The sequence below is a fragment of the Bicyclus anynana genome, chromosome 21, assembly GCF_947172395.1.
Source record: "Bicyclus anynana chromosome 21, ilBicAnyn1.1, whole genome shotgun sequence".
Taxonomy (NCBI): Eukaryota; Metazoa; Arthropoda; class Insecta; order Lepidoptera; family Nymphalidae; genus Bicyclus; species Bicyclus anynana.
In genome coordinates, this window is record NC_069103.1 from 4,719,625 (window position 1) to 4,737,286 (window position 17,662).

A 17,662-nucleotide genomic window follows, 5' to 3' on the forward strand; every position below is an offset into this window, starting at 1 on the left:
AAGAGTTTGTTTGTTTGTTTGCTTGAACGCGCTGATCTCAGGAACTACTGGTCCGATTTGAAAAAAATATTTCAGTGTATAGTGTATATGTATAATAGATAGCCTATTTATCGAGGAAGGATATAGGTTATATATTATCATTTTCTTATTAAGAGCTTACGCTGCGTGCGCTGCGTAAATGGTTAGTTTTGCAAAAATCATGTATGACAGAATTGTTTCCCTTTGAAAGTTAAAAAAAAAAGTTTACAAACTTTTATTTAACACACCTTGAAGATACACATGGAGATCTACTCGATAGACAGGCCCCGTGTAGGGGGCAACTCAAAAAACAATAGCCAAGTGTTCCCGCATCGCAACCAGCCGCCAAAAATGGATAAACATCGCGTCGTGCATCAGTTATCTTTAACCTTAATTTTGCATACACGTTTAGTTTAACAATACATATTTGGCTAACGGCATCTTTCCTATGGTTCCTCCTATATGATAAATCAAATGACGTCACAATAAGTGTTTTGTTTAATCTATACTAATATTATAAAGAGTAAAGATTTGTTTGTTTGTTTGCAATGATTAAGGCTCTGAAACTATAGAACCGATTTGGAAAATACTTTCACTGTCAGGAAGCTACACTATCCCCGAGTGCTATATTTTATTCTCGTATTAAGACGGGAACGAGAACTACAACAGTGAAACCACGCGGCATCTGCTAGTAAATAATATCACATTATTACTTTACCGAAGAACCATTAAAAATGTTTACCGGCTATTTATGAGACGATATACGACTGAGTGGGTAGGACAATAGTCAAACGGGCGGGAATCGAACCACGACCTTTCGGTATGAGTCCGGCCCCTTAACCGTTGAGCCGTTGTATCATCATTAACAACCCATAATGTAGCTAAGCTAAGAGTTAAGCTCGAGTCTCCTCTCAGAATAAGAAAAGTTAGCCAATAGTCCACCACGCTGGCCCAATGCGGATTGGCACACTTCACACACGTAGAGTATTAAGAAAATTATCAGGTATGCAGGTTTTCTCACGATGTTTTTCCTTTACATATTTAATTGCATAAAATGCACATAACTTAGAGTTGGAGGTGCATGCCCTGGATTTGAACCTCCGCCTTTCAAATCGGAGGCAGAAGTCGTATCCACTGGGCTATCGCGGCTTAAGCTATATTTGTATAGTCGATATTATAACGAGCAATGTACGCATTCCGTCCGTTCACCTCGCCTACACAACCAAACCAGTGAACTGTGAAGTTTCTCTTCATTTCAGTAAAGACTGCGCGAGCGCCATGACTGTACACGCTACGCTGTACATTTTGGATACACGAGTGCTGGCGTGTTAGAAAGCAGTCGGGAGTTAAATATAGTTTAATTTATTAATTATTTTGGCCTACTTAACGCGTGATAGAAACATCATACATATTATGAACTAGTCAGCAAAACACGTGCGTACATTATGGTGAAATTACAAGTCGTAACTATACGCAGAAGTTGAATTTTACAATATTAAATTGTATGGATAAAAATCTTTTACTATAATTGATTTTTCAATTGTGTTTTTATAAATATCTTCAGAGATAATAATTTTTGGGTGTTCTAAAAATAATGTGTTGAAAATAATGGATTTAAAAATTAAATAAATAATCCAGAAGTGATTTATAAAAAAAGTGTTTTACTACTACACAAAACTGTGTATGCTTTGATGTTCTTTTTTTTAATAAGTGAAAAATAAGTGTAATTAAAAATGAAACAAGCGGTTTATCTGATGGCTTTATGCCTGACTTGCTGTGTCTGCGAACCTCTGGACTCTTACTGCTGTAAGCCGGAACAGGGTGTTATGGCGGACTTTGAAAATGTGTGTGTGTTAATTGACAAGAACAACAACACAATCACAACACGTGCGAAGCTGGCGTGTGAGAATGTCACACACATTGACCATACAGAGTTCAACTTTACGGTGACTGATGATGGAAGGATGGTCTTCCTGATGGAAGATTTGGAACCTCATAAGGACGGTGACGAGTAAGATCAGTTTTATTATCAGTAGCAAATGACTCGCGCAGTTGCGGAGTAACAAACATCCATACAAACATTTATAATATTAGTAGGACTGATGCTACGTGGATTCACCCGCGTGGTTCCCGTTCCCGTAGGAATACGAGGATAAAATATAGCCTATAGCACTCGGAGATGGTGTAGCTTCCCAACAGTGAAAAAAAATTTCAAATCGGTCCAGTAGTTTCAGAGCCTATTCAATGCAAACAAACAAACAAAAAATTTTCTTCTTTATAATATTAGTATAGATGACACAATAAGGTAGCTTTCTATTGGTAAAAGAATTTTCCCAACCGGTTCAGTAGATACAGAGATTGTCCTCTACAAAATCAAAACTCTTTATAAAATGAAGTATAGATTTTTTTTTTAAATTAATATACTTAATATATCATATCTTCTAAGTTCTAATTAATACCGACCTTGTACTGTTAGTATTCTGTGTAACGACAGTAGTTGAGTAGGTACGTACACGAAACCTTGACTTTGACCTAAAGTTTACAAAATTATAGAAACGAAGTTCCTTATCGCGCGTTATCACGCTCTGTAATTGAAAAAACCTTGTTAGAATAGCAGTTCGTACAATCCAGCGGTAACCTTGACTTTGGCATAAAATGACTAAAGTTATTTAGATTTTCTATAGTTGTGTTTTTATCTCTCTAGATTAAATTGTTCAAGACCTTAATTCAATTGTCCAGATCTTCAATTGTCCAAGTACTAAACGTAATTTTTTGATATGTTCTACGGAATATCACATCGGAATTCTTAACTAGTAATAGTTTCTTTCATCATCTTTCATCAGTTTTAAGTTTAATTTGTATTGTTTATTTTAGTTAATAAAGTTGTTGTGTGCTGTGTTTGTGGCGGCACCTGGTCAACGGTTTCAACTGAAAACCAGCTCTGCATGCTCTTTTTATTTAAAGAGTATGTAGCATATGCTGAGTTGGGGCCATTTATTGGGTTATGCCACACATCGCAGGATATTGTCCTGTCATATTATTTAATATGACAATATTATATGATAATATTATGAGCACCGTCAGTGACGTGTACAAGGGTTTTAAGCAGGGTAGACATTATAGTTTAAGTCGAACAAAATTCACAAACAAATAGGAAGGGTGGGCAGCAGGGACGATGGTTCTAACAATCCGATACCTATCGGGTTACCTTTGTGTTGTAGGGGGTAATCTCTGGATCTACTGAACCGATTTCGAAAATTCTTTTACCACTAGAAAGCCACGTTATTTGTGAGAGTCATATATATTTTTACGGTAACAGGCACTACGCAGGTGAAACCGCCGATTAGTAATTAATCAAGTCAATCCTAATTCCTAATTCAAATATAACAGTCTTAAAATTGTTTCAGATTCTGTATAGCCAACCGGACGTTGAACTCAACTGACAGGACATTGGTGTTCTGTGACGTAGAGGAACAAGAACAAATCCTAGACGAAAGCATCCTCGCATACTGCATGTATGTGTCTGTTGTGTTCTTGACCCTGACCCTGCTGGTATACTGCGCACTACCTGAAGTAAGGTAAATACCTCTGTTCTCTAATAAATCACATACAGAAACGACCTTCACCCATCTGTTTAATGGATGAAAAGTGTTTTATATCAAATTTAATACGTTAAAAATTATATTGCGAGTAGTTTGCCTGGCCAAACTATTATTAACCACTATTACTATCAATAATGATAGTTTGGCCAGAAGTTTTTGAGACAACCTACTCTCAATATATTTTTTAACATCCTAATTTTGATATAAAACACTTTTCATCCATTAAACAGATGGGTGAAGGTCGTTTCTAATACGGAGTATACTTACAAATAAAATTAAAATGTCTGTCTGTGGTTTCAAAATAACTATCGTTTTCTCTTGTGCGTATATAAGTTACTTACGCGATACTAAAATACAAACATGATCAGCCGTTCTAGAGATTAGACCGGATACACGTCCGGTCTAATCTCTAGAACGGCTGATCCCTAGAGATTAGACCGGACACACGTCCAGTCTAATCTCTAGAACGGCTGATCCGATTTAATGGGACCATCACTTCAGAGGTCATTAAGCAACATATTACTTAATGCCAAACAAATTATATGTTTATATATTTATTATTTTAAAAGATTAATTATGATGCTATGATCACACTCGTTTCCGAGATTACGGAAATTTCAAGTATTTATTAGAATAGAATAGAATAGAATAGAATAGAATAGAATAGAATAGAATAGAATAGAATAGAATAGAATAGAATAGAATAGAATAGAATAGAATAGAATAGAATAGAATAGAATAGAATAGAATAGAATAGAATAGAATAGAATAGAATAGAATATATCTTTATTTGTCCACACACGAGTAATAAAATAAAATAAAATAAACAAACAGAACATACAAATATCTGGTCGTGGACAAAACAGGTATCCACCTCAGCACAATGCCACAGCGAGCTGTGGCGCTGGTTTTCAGGTGAAACCTTGTGAGTTCACGGACGTGTCTACGTGACGTGTCTTAACTTAAAACTTATACATGAATACAAAGTAAAATAAAATAATGAAACAAGAACGAACAGAGTAATAAAATAACAAAATTAACATTTATGGGAAACTAAATTAACAAGGAAAATCAAATTATTATTATTATTATTATTATTATTTATTAAATTATTTTATTTTAATAAAAAAAAATAACAATATGTAACTGTATTTCAGAGATCTACAAGGGAAGAGTATAATAAACTTCTGCGCAAGTTTAGCTATTGGTCTCGGCATTTTGGGTGCTCTCAAATTAGATATCCCGTATTCAGACTTAGGGCTCTGTGCTGCGCGAGGTATGTTAATTAGTTTCTTCTTCATCTTCATTAGCCGTTTTCCTACCTCTTCCAATGCTTTGTATTTAGTGCTGTCAATCCAGTAATTGCACATTGACGATAATAGTCAATTGAAAAGTTACATTTGGAGATTTGGGGTTGCGTTTTTTAGATGACGCAATTTTATTTTTCTGATGTGTCGGGCAAATTCTCTACAACTTTGGTCCACCCCACAAAACTTTGGGTGGCAACCCCACAAACTTGGTTTTAGCTTTCCACTGACCCCCCTACACATAAAAAAAAATAAAATTGCGTCCTCTATAAAACGCAGGGTAAGGCCTAAAAATGTAACATTTCAATTTAATTTGTGGTTTTTTCCCCTATTATTTTTATTGACAATTTAACCCTTGACTACTATTTCACTTGATGTTAAGTGACGATGCAGTCTAAATGGAAGCGAGCGTCTACCAATTATCGTTAGCTTCTGCCCATATCTCTGATAGTTTCTACGTAGCATAGTACCGGAACGCTAAAGCGCTGGGTGGTACCTACGTCTTTGCCAGTAGGGCGGTAACTAGCTGGAAATCGAACCCAGGACCACAGTCACTGCTGCAGTGGTTCTCAACAGGATCCGTTGAGTACAGCACTACCAACTATGCGACAGAGGTAATAAAAAAAATATGAAATATAAATATAAATTAAGTTTTAAAACTCTTCTGTCTTTATTGTTAACCTTTCGTTTAGTTAAACGAATAAAAATGCACTCTTTAACTTTTATCCCTATTAAGGTTCGTTCCCACTATGTTAGAACAGTAAAATTTACCGTTGGACGAGTGTCCAGCTGCTCTCACCATAACAACTTTTATCGTTGAACGACACCGATATTTACCGTTGAACGTCAATCGTCACAGTAAAAACGGTGTCGTGGACGATCGTCGTGCCGTATAGCTTGGCAACTTCGTTCGTAACACTTCCGATGTTGCGCGCGGGGCGAGGGCGTGTGGCGATGAATGAAAAACTACACTGATGCACGTCACTTCCCCGCACGCACTATTTCACACCCTCGCTGACTTTCCGCCCGTCGCCCGCATACCATGGGAGTTTTATCAACAAACTTGCCAGACTATACATATATGTGAACACCTCCATTTAAATACGCAAGCCTCGACTATTCTAAGTGCACGATAAACATAGACGTCCACTTATCCGCAACGCACGTCTCCATAGCATCAAACGGATTTTTAATTTTATGGTAAATAAAATCCATTCGATACAAATCAGTGGACGCCCTTGTATGACTTTCTATACAAAGTATACTAAAATCTGTTTGATGCGATGCGTCCGATGCGTATAGTGCAAACCTATAGACGCCTACCATAAACAGTCGCTCCGACATAATGGGAACGCTGCCTTATTTGTAATCGTGTTGATATTTAATTGTAGTAGTCAAATTAACTTGTAATTTTGATTTGCACTATACGCATCGGGCGCACCGCATCAAACGGATTTTTAATTTTACGGTAGATAAAATCCGTTCGATTGCGATCCGCTCGATGCGGATCTGTGGATGCACTTGTATGACTTTCTATACAAAGCATACTAAAATCTGGTTGATGCGATGCATACTACGCGTATAGTGCAAATCTATGGACGCCCTCCATAGACAGTCGCTCCGAGTTCGACATAATGGGATCGCTGCCTTATTTGTAATCGTGTTGATATTTAATTGTAGTAGTCAAATTAATTACTGAAAATCGCGAAAAACTCATTTTTTTGACCTTTGACCTTGAATATTTTTTTTTTCCTTACAGGGGAAAGATGGGGAACTTTCAGATTTTATTTTTAATGATATTCTAAACAATCTTACCGATATTCAGCTTGGTGGGAATTTAGGTAACTTCGAATGTCTAAATTGACCGGACTATTAACTTGTAATTTTGTTTTGTTCTTTCAGGTTTCCTTACATACTTCTTTTTAATAGCAAGTTTCTTTTGGACTAACGCCATATCAATTCAAATTCTTTTGAGCATAAGGTTTGTATTTAATTAAATTTCACTAGTACATATATGTACATATAATTAAATAAAAGTGTGTTATCAATGAAATACCTACATTCATATTCGTGATAAAATAAGTAGATATTTGAATTTTATACGTACCATATATGCATAATACTTAATTATTTTAATTAATTCGTTACAATCAAATTAAAATACATTCTGCGAGTTGATACTTTTTAATTAAATTAAAATAGGTTATTATATAGCGAATAGCCTTGAAAAGAATAACAAGATTTCACTTAGTTGGATCACAGGTTGGATAGAAGGCAATCCTTGAGACCGCGTAGGCGTATTGTGAGACAAAAATGTTTTATTTGGAAAAACTAAAAATATTCAATTTAATAAATGAGATAAATTACTGGAACGGTAGCAGTCATTAACGTTCTGTACCCAAAGGGTAAAACGGGACCCTATCTATACTCTATACTTAATATATAAAGCTAAAGAGTTTGTTTGTTTGTTTGGTTGAACGCGCTAATCTCTGGAACTACTGGTCCGATTTGAAAAATTCTTTCAGTCTTAGATAGCCCATTTATCGAGGAAGGCTATAGGCTATACATTATGCCCATACTCCTACGGGAACGGGAACCACGCGGGTGAAACCGCGCGGCGTCAGCTAGTTTCTAACACTCGTACATATATCGCATTAACATTCATAGTTAGACAGTTGAGATTTTCACAGATGATGTATTTTTGTTGTAAGTATAACAACGAATACCAATAATTAATAAAATAAATAAACCCGACTGCCTAACAAAATGCTCGTGCATTTTGTATAGCAATTAATAAATAACGTTCTTCTAATTGTAGGTTTTATTAATAGGACCATGATATCATACATACCATTTTAAAATCCTCTTGATTAGCCCTTGAATTTGATACCCATATTATAGATAGTTTCCTTCTCAAAAAAATAGCCAACGCTAAGTTATCATTCATATATTTCAGGCGACCGAGTAAATTAGACTACGGTTGGAAAGACTTTTCCTTGTACGCCCTGTACGCTTGGGGATGTCCGACAGTACTGACGGTTGCGATGGCGATTGTCAACTTCCTCCCGGGCTACCATCGTAAGCCTGGTATTGGATTGAACACGTGCTGGTTTTTCAGTAAGTATTTACATCTAATTGTTTTAGAATTGTTTTATAACCAGTCCTAATTTCGCCTGTATTTATGCCGCCAATGCTTCAATAGCTCAGTGGTAAAGGAGCCGGACTCTTCATGAAAAGGTAAAAGACTGCTGAAGAACGGGATATTGATCATATTTTTAAGACATAGCAAATATTCAGCATACAGAGCTGTGATAGCCCAGTGGATATGACCTCTGCTTCCGATTCCGGAGGGTGTGGGTTCGAATCCGGTCCGGGGCATGCACCTCCAACTTTTCAGTTGTGTGCATTTTAAGAAATTAAATATCACGTGTCTCCATCGGTGAAGGAAAACATCGTGAGGAAACCTGCATACCAGAGAATTATCATAATTCTCTGCGTGTGTGAAGTCTGCCAATCCGCATTGGGCTAGCGTGGTGGACTATTGGCCTAACCCCTCTCATCCTGAGAGGAGACTCGAGCCCAGCAGTGAGCCGAATATGGGTTGATGACGACGACTTGGCGGCAGAAATTAGCATGGCGGTAGTATTTTCCCAGAACTTTCGCGCCTTTTTCCGAGAAGAGCCCACAGCAAACGCAGCTAGGTTTTTCTTTTTTTAATAAAATTGAAGTAACTGTCTTAGATTTCAAAATAACTGTATTTTGTCAAGTTCTTATAGTTATTTACACTATACAAACACACGATCAATTTGTCTGTCTTTCTCTATTCCGAAATAATCTTTAGAACGGCTGGTACGATTTTAATGGCACTTTCAATGGAAGATAGATGAGGATTTTGAGCAACATATTGATTACTTTTTATAACGGAAAATGCAGTTTCCGCGGGATTTGTGTAAAAGAGAATTTAAAGTCCCATTAAAATTGGTACAGCCAAAGATTAACCTGGATAGTTCATATATTATAAACTTGATTCCAGGTTCCCGGTTCCAATGGCAATACATGTACAGCGTCATGTCCATCCTCACGCTGGCCAACATTTGCATATTCGTCTACATATCGGTACATCTTTGGCGGAACTCCTTCTCTTCAAGTCACATAAAGGCTCTTAAGTACAAGTAAGATATCAATTACTTTCTCATATCATTATCAACCCATATTCGGCTCAATGCTGAGCTCGAGCCTCCTCTGAGAATGAGAGGGTTTAGGCTTATAGTCCAAAACGCTAGACCAATGCGGATTGGCAGACTTCACACACGCAGAGAATTGAAAAATATTCTCTGGTATGCAGGTTTCCTCACGATATTTTCCTTTGTCGTTAGAGACACGTGATATTTAATTTCTTAAAACTTAACTTAAGTTAACTTTCTCACAGTTATTAATATATTTTTTATAGTTTGTTTACTTAAAGTAAGTATATAGACCCAGACAATGTATTTGGTGTGTAAAGGAACGATCTTTAACGAAGGAAGCCTTCGGTTTATACATACAAAGGCGCTTGTACGCGACGGGTAGCAGCGACAGGCATCGTAGCATCATTTTGTGGTGGAGGAAACAACTTGAGCAGATCGCAGGACTTGTGATCTTGGGTTAATGGATCCTTTTAGAATGCATTAACACTCACCATCCTCTTCTCGACATGGTCTAAATGCCCACACTAAACAATATATGATCAATTACACCACAAAACCATTATTGGACATTATCACGTCAAACCATAATCAAGGAATTCGTAACACTTTACCGCTATGACATCCAAAACGGACCTCCCGAAGCATTTACATTGACCGTACCAGAAAATTTGCTCGGCTTTTTTTTTCGAATTTTCCAAAATGTGTAGGATATATAACATAGTTGAAAATTCATTTGGATTTCTATACTTTATAGACGTTGATCGAGTTACTAGTTTCTGCAACGAAAGAACCAAAATAAGCATTTTCTCTAACATGACGCAGTACATAAGTGCCAGCTATGTGGTGTCATAGCTGGCACTTAGACAATCCTTTTAAACAATAAACCTACTTTTTCGAGAACTACCAAACTATCACCGCATGCATTGCCTCTATAAGCTGTTTTTAAAAGTAAAATCTGGGTTTTCATTAAGCCTGGCCCTTACAAAGTGGTCCTTCGAGCCGGATTCATCACATATGAGGTTTTTTATACTTACAGATTCTGGATGACTGTTCGTATGTTCGTCATAATGGGTTTGCCGTGGGTGTTTGAAATGATCAGTTCCTTGTATGGACCTCACGTTGTTTGGTAAGCAAAACTATCTTTTTTCACAGCTTTAACTATCTGTTGAAAATCCATTATAATCCTACGAATAAGATAAACGCAAAAGTTTGTATGGATGTATATAACTCTTTAATGCCGCGATAACTGAACCGATTTGGCTGAAATTTAAAACGAAGACAGATTATGCCCTTATTAACAAATAGGCTACTTTTTATCCCAAAATATCCATGGCTTTTGCGAGATTAGCAAAAAGCTGTATTCTACGCAGACGAAGTCGCGGGCGTCCGCTGGTACAATCATAAACGAACCGTGTCTGTTTGTGTTTTAATTGTTATTGCAAAAAACACGGGAAAGTTATTTATAACTTAAGAAAAAAAAGTAATATTAAGACATAGTGATTTATTTTCAGGGTCATAACGGACATTTTAAACACGTTACAAGGAATATTCATATTTCTGCTGATCGTTGTGTTCCGTAAACGGGTCATAAAAGCGATGGCCAGGCGAGGGTGGCTGGACTGTGTGTCCGGGATAGTGGAGCGCCATCTAGCGGTCGGGGAAGACGACGAAGAGGACGTTGTGCACCAGACAATGGACATCGGTCTGCAAGATGGCGTAGCTAATTAAAGAGGAGTCACATGAGAAAACAACTAAGAAAACAAAGAACTTAAGAAAACAAAGAATCAAAGAAACAAACAGCCTGAGAAACAAAGAACCTAACAAAACAAAGCACCTTAAACAAAAGAACCTAATAAAACAAAGAACCTGAGAAAATAAAGACCCTGAGAAAACAAAGAACCTGACAAAAAAAGAACCTAAGAAAACAAAGATCCTGAGAAAACAAAGATCCTGAAAAAACAAAGAACCTAAAAAACAAAGAACCTGAAAAACAAAGAACCTGGGAAAACCTCATTTTGATGTTGTCCTAATGATGAATTTTCCTATGATTTCTTATTGAAAGAATGAACTCTTTCCTAATAAAAAAACTTTAATATATAGCATGGGTGTCATGCCAAATTTCTAGAATCTCTAAGCTAAGTTAATTTTATTTTTATAAATGAGGCGCAAGAATTTCATACAAATTCGTTGTTAATTTATTAGATTTTTTTTTATAAAAACAAATTATCTATTACTCGTATGTTGGTCGACTATAATTGCTTACTTGGCTTTTATTTTTCCTTTAAATAACATTATTTTTATCATAAACATAAACTACTATTTCACTTAACTCTAACAAAAATAAGCACTTTGAATCTTAGTATTTCAAAATTTATAATTGAAATATTTATAATTGATTGAAGATTTACACTTTTTGTAAATAAATATGTAATTGGTAATGGTGACTGTATGTGTATGTATGTGTGTGTACATTACATGTATGTATAACAGTATATTAAAAAATAGAACATATGACCTACGAGTATAATAAACTTTTGTTAAATTAATTCCGCTTTGAAACAATATATGAACTTATTATGTTTAAGTTATTAACACTAAAATCGCTATTCACGAACCAATCATTACTAATGTGCCATATTAGATTATCTTATTATTATTTTTCATTTAATGATAACTATAGAAGATGCCTGCGACTTTGTCTGCCTCCTTCATTCAGCCACTGATGATCCAATAACTTCAAATGCCTGCAGCGCTAACGGCTTGACAGCCAATAAAACTGATCGTCTGTTAGTCGCGATGTGCAATATGCATGACATCATGCAAATCGCGACCAACAAACAACAGTTTTATCGGACGTCAAGCCTTTAGCGCTGCAGTCACGTGAGCTTATCGGATGGTGAGTGACTAGCATTAGAGATTTTAATTATGGCCTTGTCAACAACAAACGATATTAGAACAAGTATTTGAGTTAGGCAGTAAAATCGTATAGGGCAAATTACTGAATAAAAATTATTACTTGATGACTCGCTAAATGTATAAAAAAACATAAACATTTATGTACTTGTATATACTAAGGCTAAATGTATGCATATACACAATCAGTCATTTGTTTATTTCCTGAGACTAGTCTGAAATACTAGATCATAGCAAATATACACCGATATGTATAAGTTTGTTAAACATAAGTTACATTATACTTAATGTACTTTTTAAGAAACAATTTTTTTTTCATTATAAATGTTTTAAGAACCTAGCTTAAGCGTTTTATATGGTTACAAATACATATATGTAACCTTAATATGTATAAATTAAGGAATTACATAAAAGCACTGAAAGTATTGCATATAATGCAAGTAAAACTATCTATTTTTTTTTCCAAATAAATACACGATCCACCGAGCATATTAGTAGAAGTTCCGAATTAGAAACGACCTTCACCCACCTGTTTAATGTATAAGTATTTTATAACAAAATTAGGATGTTAAAAAATATGTTGCGAGTAGGTTGTATAGGTTGCCAAAAACTCTTGGCCAAATTAATGGTTAATAATAGTTTGGTCAGGAAAAGTTTTAGGCAATATATTTTTAACTTACTAAATTTGATATAAAACACTTTTCACCCATTAAACAGATGGTTGAAGGTCGATTGTAATACGGATTTTAGATTATATCTATTGCGATTTAAGAGGCAGCTTATTTTAGAGAACATTTCAAAGGAAGTTCAGCTATTTATACTAGAAATTAATAAATAACTCATTAAACATGCAAAAAAAAAATACATAATATTATGTAAAATCGTATACTGTGTTTTAATAAACTAGTTTAATATAATCTTAACTTTATTTGCATACCAGAGATTTAGCAAATAAAAAAAATTAATTTTCATTTGAATAATAAATATCTATTAAAATATACTGATTGATGTGGCTGTCATTTGTCATACAATGACAATAATTTGATACTTTAGTTAGAGCCCTGCACGCACACAATAATATGGTCACAGGTAAATTAAGGACTAGTAAGTTAAGTAAGTAAAGTTTATTTCCCCTAAGAAAATACCTATATTGTAACCTTGTTACATGGGTTACGAATTTCGACATAGAACGTCTTTACGAAACGTGTGTGCGGCTAGCCTAATGAAACACTCCTGTAGGATAATTTTGGCCTTAAGAACTGCCATATTGGTAGGCAGTGGCGTGCATAAGTTTTTTAGCTAGGGTATGCACTATAAGTAAAAATTGGAAAATTCCTTGTCTAACTACTTACCTATGTGTTCTGTGGTCCAACATAGGTTTGTATTGAGCGTTGGGGTAGGCAGTGCATTTTTGCATCTATGAAGTGCACGCCACTGTTGGTAGGTACGATTAACGACTTTAGGCAACCTTACCCTAGACATTGTCAATAATATTCAAAATGTGTATTGTCAGCTACTGTCATTCAAGTAATCTCACATGCCTGCAGCGCTACCTACTTGATCGTCAGTGGCCGACATTATTTAGGAAAGATATCAGATCAATATTGCCACCAGCTTCGTTTTAGATACATTCGCACCTACATCTATATAAATACGAATTACCTAATGAATACTAAATATAAAACATTTAAATAAAACGATTTTTATTTATAAACTCGTAATAGCCTGATTTAATCCAATACATAACAAGTGAATCAGGTTTTTAATCGTTAAAATTATAATAAAAAAACCTGACTGATTTATACTTAACGCACAATTTCCATATAATATCTACATAGGTATATGAATATTATAATAAATAAATAAAGAAGATTGCTAAATTCTTCTATGTCTAGCGGTCTGTCTGTCTGTTCGCGCTATTTTCTAGATCTGTACGAATTCACACAGATTAATATATTTATGAGAGTCGTAATAGCTTAGTGGATATAACCTCGAATGACCACTGCTGAGCTCGAATCTCGTCTCAGAATGAAAGGGGTAAGGCCAATAGTCCACCAAGCTGGCCTAATGCGGGGATTGGCAGACTTCACACACGCACAGAATTAAGAAAATTCTCTGGTATGCAGGTTTCCTCACGATGTTTTCCTTCACCGATTGAGACACGTGATATTTAATTTCTTAAAATGCACACAACTGTAAAGTTGGAGGTACATTTAAAGAAATTAAATGTCACGCGTGAGGAAACCTGAGAGTTTTCTTAATTTTGCGCGTGTGGGAAGTCTGCCAATTCGCATTGGGCCAGCTAGGTGGACTATTGGCCTAACCCCTCTCATTCTGAGAGGAGAATCATGATCAGCAGTGAGCCTAATATAGGTTGGTAATGATGAATTAATGAATGTAAATACCACCCGCATTCGAGGAACACATTAGTGTGAGAGGTGCTTTACGTATGGGTCAACTCGTTTTTTGGCCTCATCAGGTAGTTCCGAGTTGTATAGTACGCAAGAGGCGCCAAAAGGTAGTTATTCTTTAACAAACGTCCGTTAGCATGAATATTTATTAAATTTGAGGGCCTGCGTTAGCCAGACATACCTATTTTTATGAAGGTTGACTTACTCTTTAATTACTCTTGCCATAGATAAAGATAGCCATAGTAAGGACTGTGATGGCTTTGGGCAACAGCAGGTCCCAAGAGTCCAGTCCTTCAATTAGACTTTCAACTGTCTAAGCATTAAGCGTATTTTATTTAATAATTTTCTCGGTAGGTATAATATAAGAATTCATGCCTCAGACTCGAAACTGTTAGCTTCGCGGCAACTATTTAAAAAACACCCTTGGAATTTTCTTCAAAGATTCTTTAAGGGTTTCTACCGAATTGTTGCCACGAAACTAAACCCTTATAGCCGGTAAAAATTATTTTTACTTATACAAATGAAGATCTGGTCTGAACCAATGAAACCTGCTACATTTCAAAGCCACCAACTACAGTCTACACTCCAGAATTGGCCTAATGTAATAGCTGACAAAGGAAGTCAAAGTTTGAAGGTCGGTCAAATTTAACTTGGAAATGTCCATTGTTAAGAACTTCATGAAAAAATTGTTAATTTTTCGAAGATTCAATTATAACTATAACAATTTATTTTTTAAGCAGAATAAATAAAATATAATTATTTTAAAATGCCTTTTTGAATCCGTTCCGGTATTCTTTTAACTGTTTGGGGTCTTGGGGTTTTAGCCCTTTTAAACCATACACAGACTTGTGACAAACACAATTCAATTCAATTCAATTCTTCTTTATGGCTTTCATTTGTGCTAACTGGGCACGGTTTATCTCGCCAGTGTCGAGTAGATGGAGAAGGCACGAAGGAGATTGTTTGGTGAAAGCTGACAAGTTCAATTTTGAGAATCTACTAGATAGTTACTATTAAATAATATTTTTGTTAGTTCCTAACCTATAACAACACAAATAACATATATTAATATTAACAAAATATTTAAAATAATTTACATAGTATAAACATATATTACAATTTAATCTTATTACATTCTACATATTTACATAAAAATCTACAATATGGACTAAACACAAACATTAACAAACATTTAACACTTAAAGGACGAGGGACTTTTGGGGGAAGAACGTCATAGAGAGGATGAAGAAGTCTGGGACAGTTAAAAAGGAGATGAGTAACAGTGCCTTCATCCAAACCACACTCAAAGATAGAGTTATCACTAATCCGGAGCTTGTTTAGATGACAAACACAATAAAGACAAATAGTCAAGTGTCACTGTAAAGTCATTCAACTATATTTTTAACCTGTGTGTCATTACCATATATGAATAACTTGTTAAACTTACACCACAGACTAATAACTTATTAACTTAATATCGGATATGATTATTTGATTTTGTGTTATTTTTTGTTAAAAAATAATATAAATGATAAATGGAGCTTATTTGGCTTATTTTGGCCATGGTATAAGTGGCCGACCTCCTTTCGCCTTCATAAAATGAGGTAAAAAAATAATAATAAATAAAAGAAGGTCTGGGTATCTCAGGCTAGCGTTCTATAGGGTAAGTACCTAAATTGTGTTCGAATAACATGCGGATTGACGCAGGTTGTGTTGTTTTAGTCCTATACGTAGGTACAAACGTAAGGTTTTATTACTTTATTTACTACCCGTTTAATACATATTCCGAGTAATAATTAGTTTCGATGTATAGTCTAATTTATAGTCCTTTTATAGTGACTATTTATATGAATAAGTAACTAGCGGATTTAAGTCCAACTGAAGTTTTTCTTTCCGTAACATGTACCGTGACGGTAAGCAATGAAAATCTGTGTTCGTTTTCAATGTTTTCGTACTCTGGCTGTCGCGTAACCGTAAACGCGAATTTCTAAGGAATTCAAACAGCTGTGTAGCAGTACCACTAGATGGCGCTGTTTCAATTCCTTGGAAATTCGCGTTTACGGTCACGCGATCGTCACAGCATAAAAACTGCCACTAGGCACACAGGAGGTATTATCGCCAACAAAGTCGACTATATCAAATAACTAGAGGACGCCCGCATTGTCATTCGCGTTAAATTATGTCTTTATTGCAAACTAAATGTAAACTTTCAAGCCCTATTTCACCATTTAAGAGGCGTTCACTTCAGATGTGAGGTATCAGTCCACCATCTTGGGGAGGCCGCCATATTGGATTTGTAATAATGTTTCTTAGCTAGTCATGTATTGTCATAAGAACTCAGAGCGTGTGCAAAATTTCTTCCTAATCGAAGACCAGGAAGTGGGTCAAAGTTAAAAACTAACGGACCCGGTCAAGCTTCGCTTTGACTTATGTGCACTTCATCCCTATCCCTCCCTACCCCTACCCTAGGGAAATTTTTAAACCCCTAAAACCTAAACTTTCCCAAACCTAAACACTTAAACTTTCAAAAAAAGGTTGGCCGATTCTCAGACCTACTGAATATGCATATAAAATTTCATAAGAATTGGCCAAGCCGTTTCAGAGGAGTATGGGAACAAACATTTTTATATATAAGATATCATCCAGTGCTTACTGGTGGATATCAAACAGTAGGTAAATGGCATTTTGTCAATTTATTTGATGTTTATTTTAATAGGTTGATAATAAAGAACAAATAAGTGAATAAGCCGGCAGACCTTATCTAGCTCGATTCGAAGTTTGTCACAACATAAGAAGTCCGTTTACTACAACTGGAGTTGTTGTAAATTAAAAGATAAACGAAATAATTCTATTAAAGTTAACTGAATAGAAAATAACAGCCAAAATTGACACACGTAATGAATTAAAATGAGGAGGTAATTTGTAAAACTTAAACACATTAACATGTAAAGATGATCGCACACTTATCCAAGCCGAACGCGTCGGCCACGTCGAAAGAAACGAATTTTAGAATTCATTATAATCTGAACGCAAATTCGGACGATTCGACGCAGGTAAGCGTGCGAAGAAGGTGTGATTGTAATGATGTTAATGTCAGAAATAAAAGTAAAATTGTTGCACACCACACAAAAAAATACATACGTTTTTTTATAATAAACTGCCAAATGAAGCCACTGGCATGTTACTCAAAAAGTTCAAAGTGTTTATTAAACGCAAGCTTATAA

General features: G+C 35.4%; 2 protein-coding genes across 2 annotated transcripts in view; one reads left to right on the forward strand and one right to left on the reverse strand.

The window, feature by feature from the left end:
- LOC112047456 (RNA helicase aquarius) overlaps positions 1-17,662 on the reverse strand; it is a 110,174-nt gene that overhangs the window by 52,993 nt on the left and 39,519 nt on the right. The gene's annotated exons all lie outside the window — the stretch shown is intronic.
- On the forward strand, positions 1,419-10,846 carry LOC112047459 (G-protein coupled receptor Mth2). Its single transcript, XM_024084587.2, has 8 exons — positions 1,419-2,029; positions 3,426-3,596; positions 4,778-4,896; positions 6,830-6,908; positions 7,884-8,044; positions 8,961-9,099; positions 10,151-10,240; positions 10,626-10,846. Exons 1-8 carry the CDS (start codon positions 1,752-1,754, stop codon positions 10,840-10,842), a joined length of 1,254 nt encoding a protein of 417 aa, XP_023940355.2. The 5' UTR covers positions 1,419-1,751; the 3' UTR covers positions 10,843-10,846.

Coding starts and splice junctions, on each gene's coding strand:
- LOC112047459 (XM_024084587.2), top strand. CDS start 1,752: ATGAAACAAGCGGTTTATCTGATGGCTTTATGCCTGACTTGCTGTGTC. Junction 4,897..6,829: donor AGGGCTCTGTGCTGCGCGAG/GTATGTTAATTA, acceptor TTGTTCTTTCAG/GTTTCCTTACATACTTCTTT. Junction 6,909..7,883: donor CAAATTCTTTTGAGCATAAG/GTTTGTATTTAA, acceptor CATATATTTCAG/GCGACCGAGTAAATTAGACT.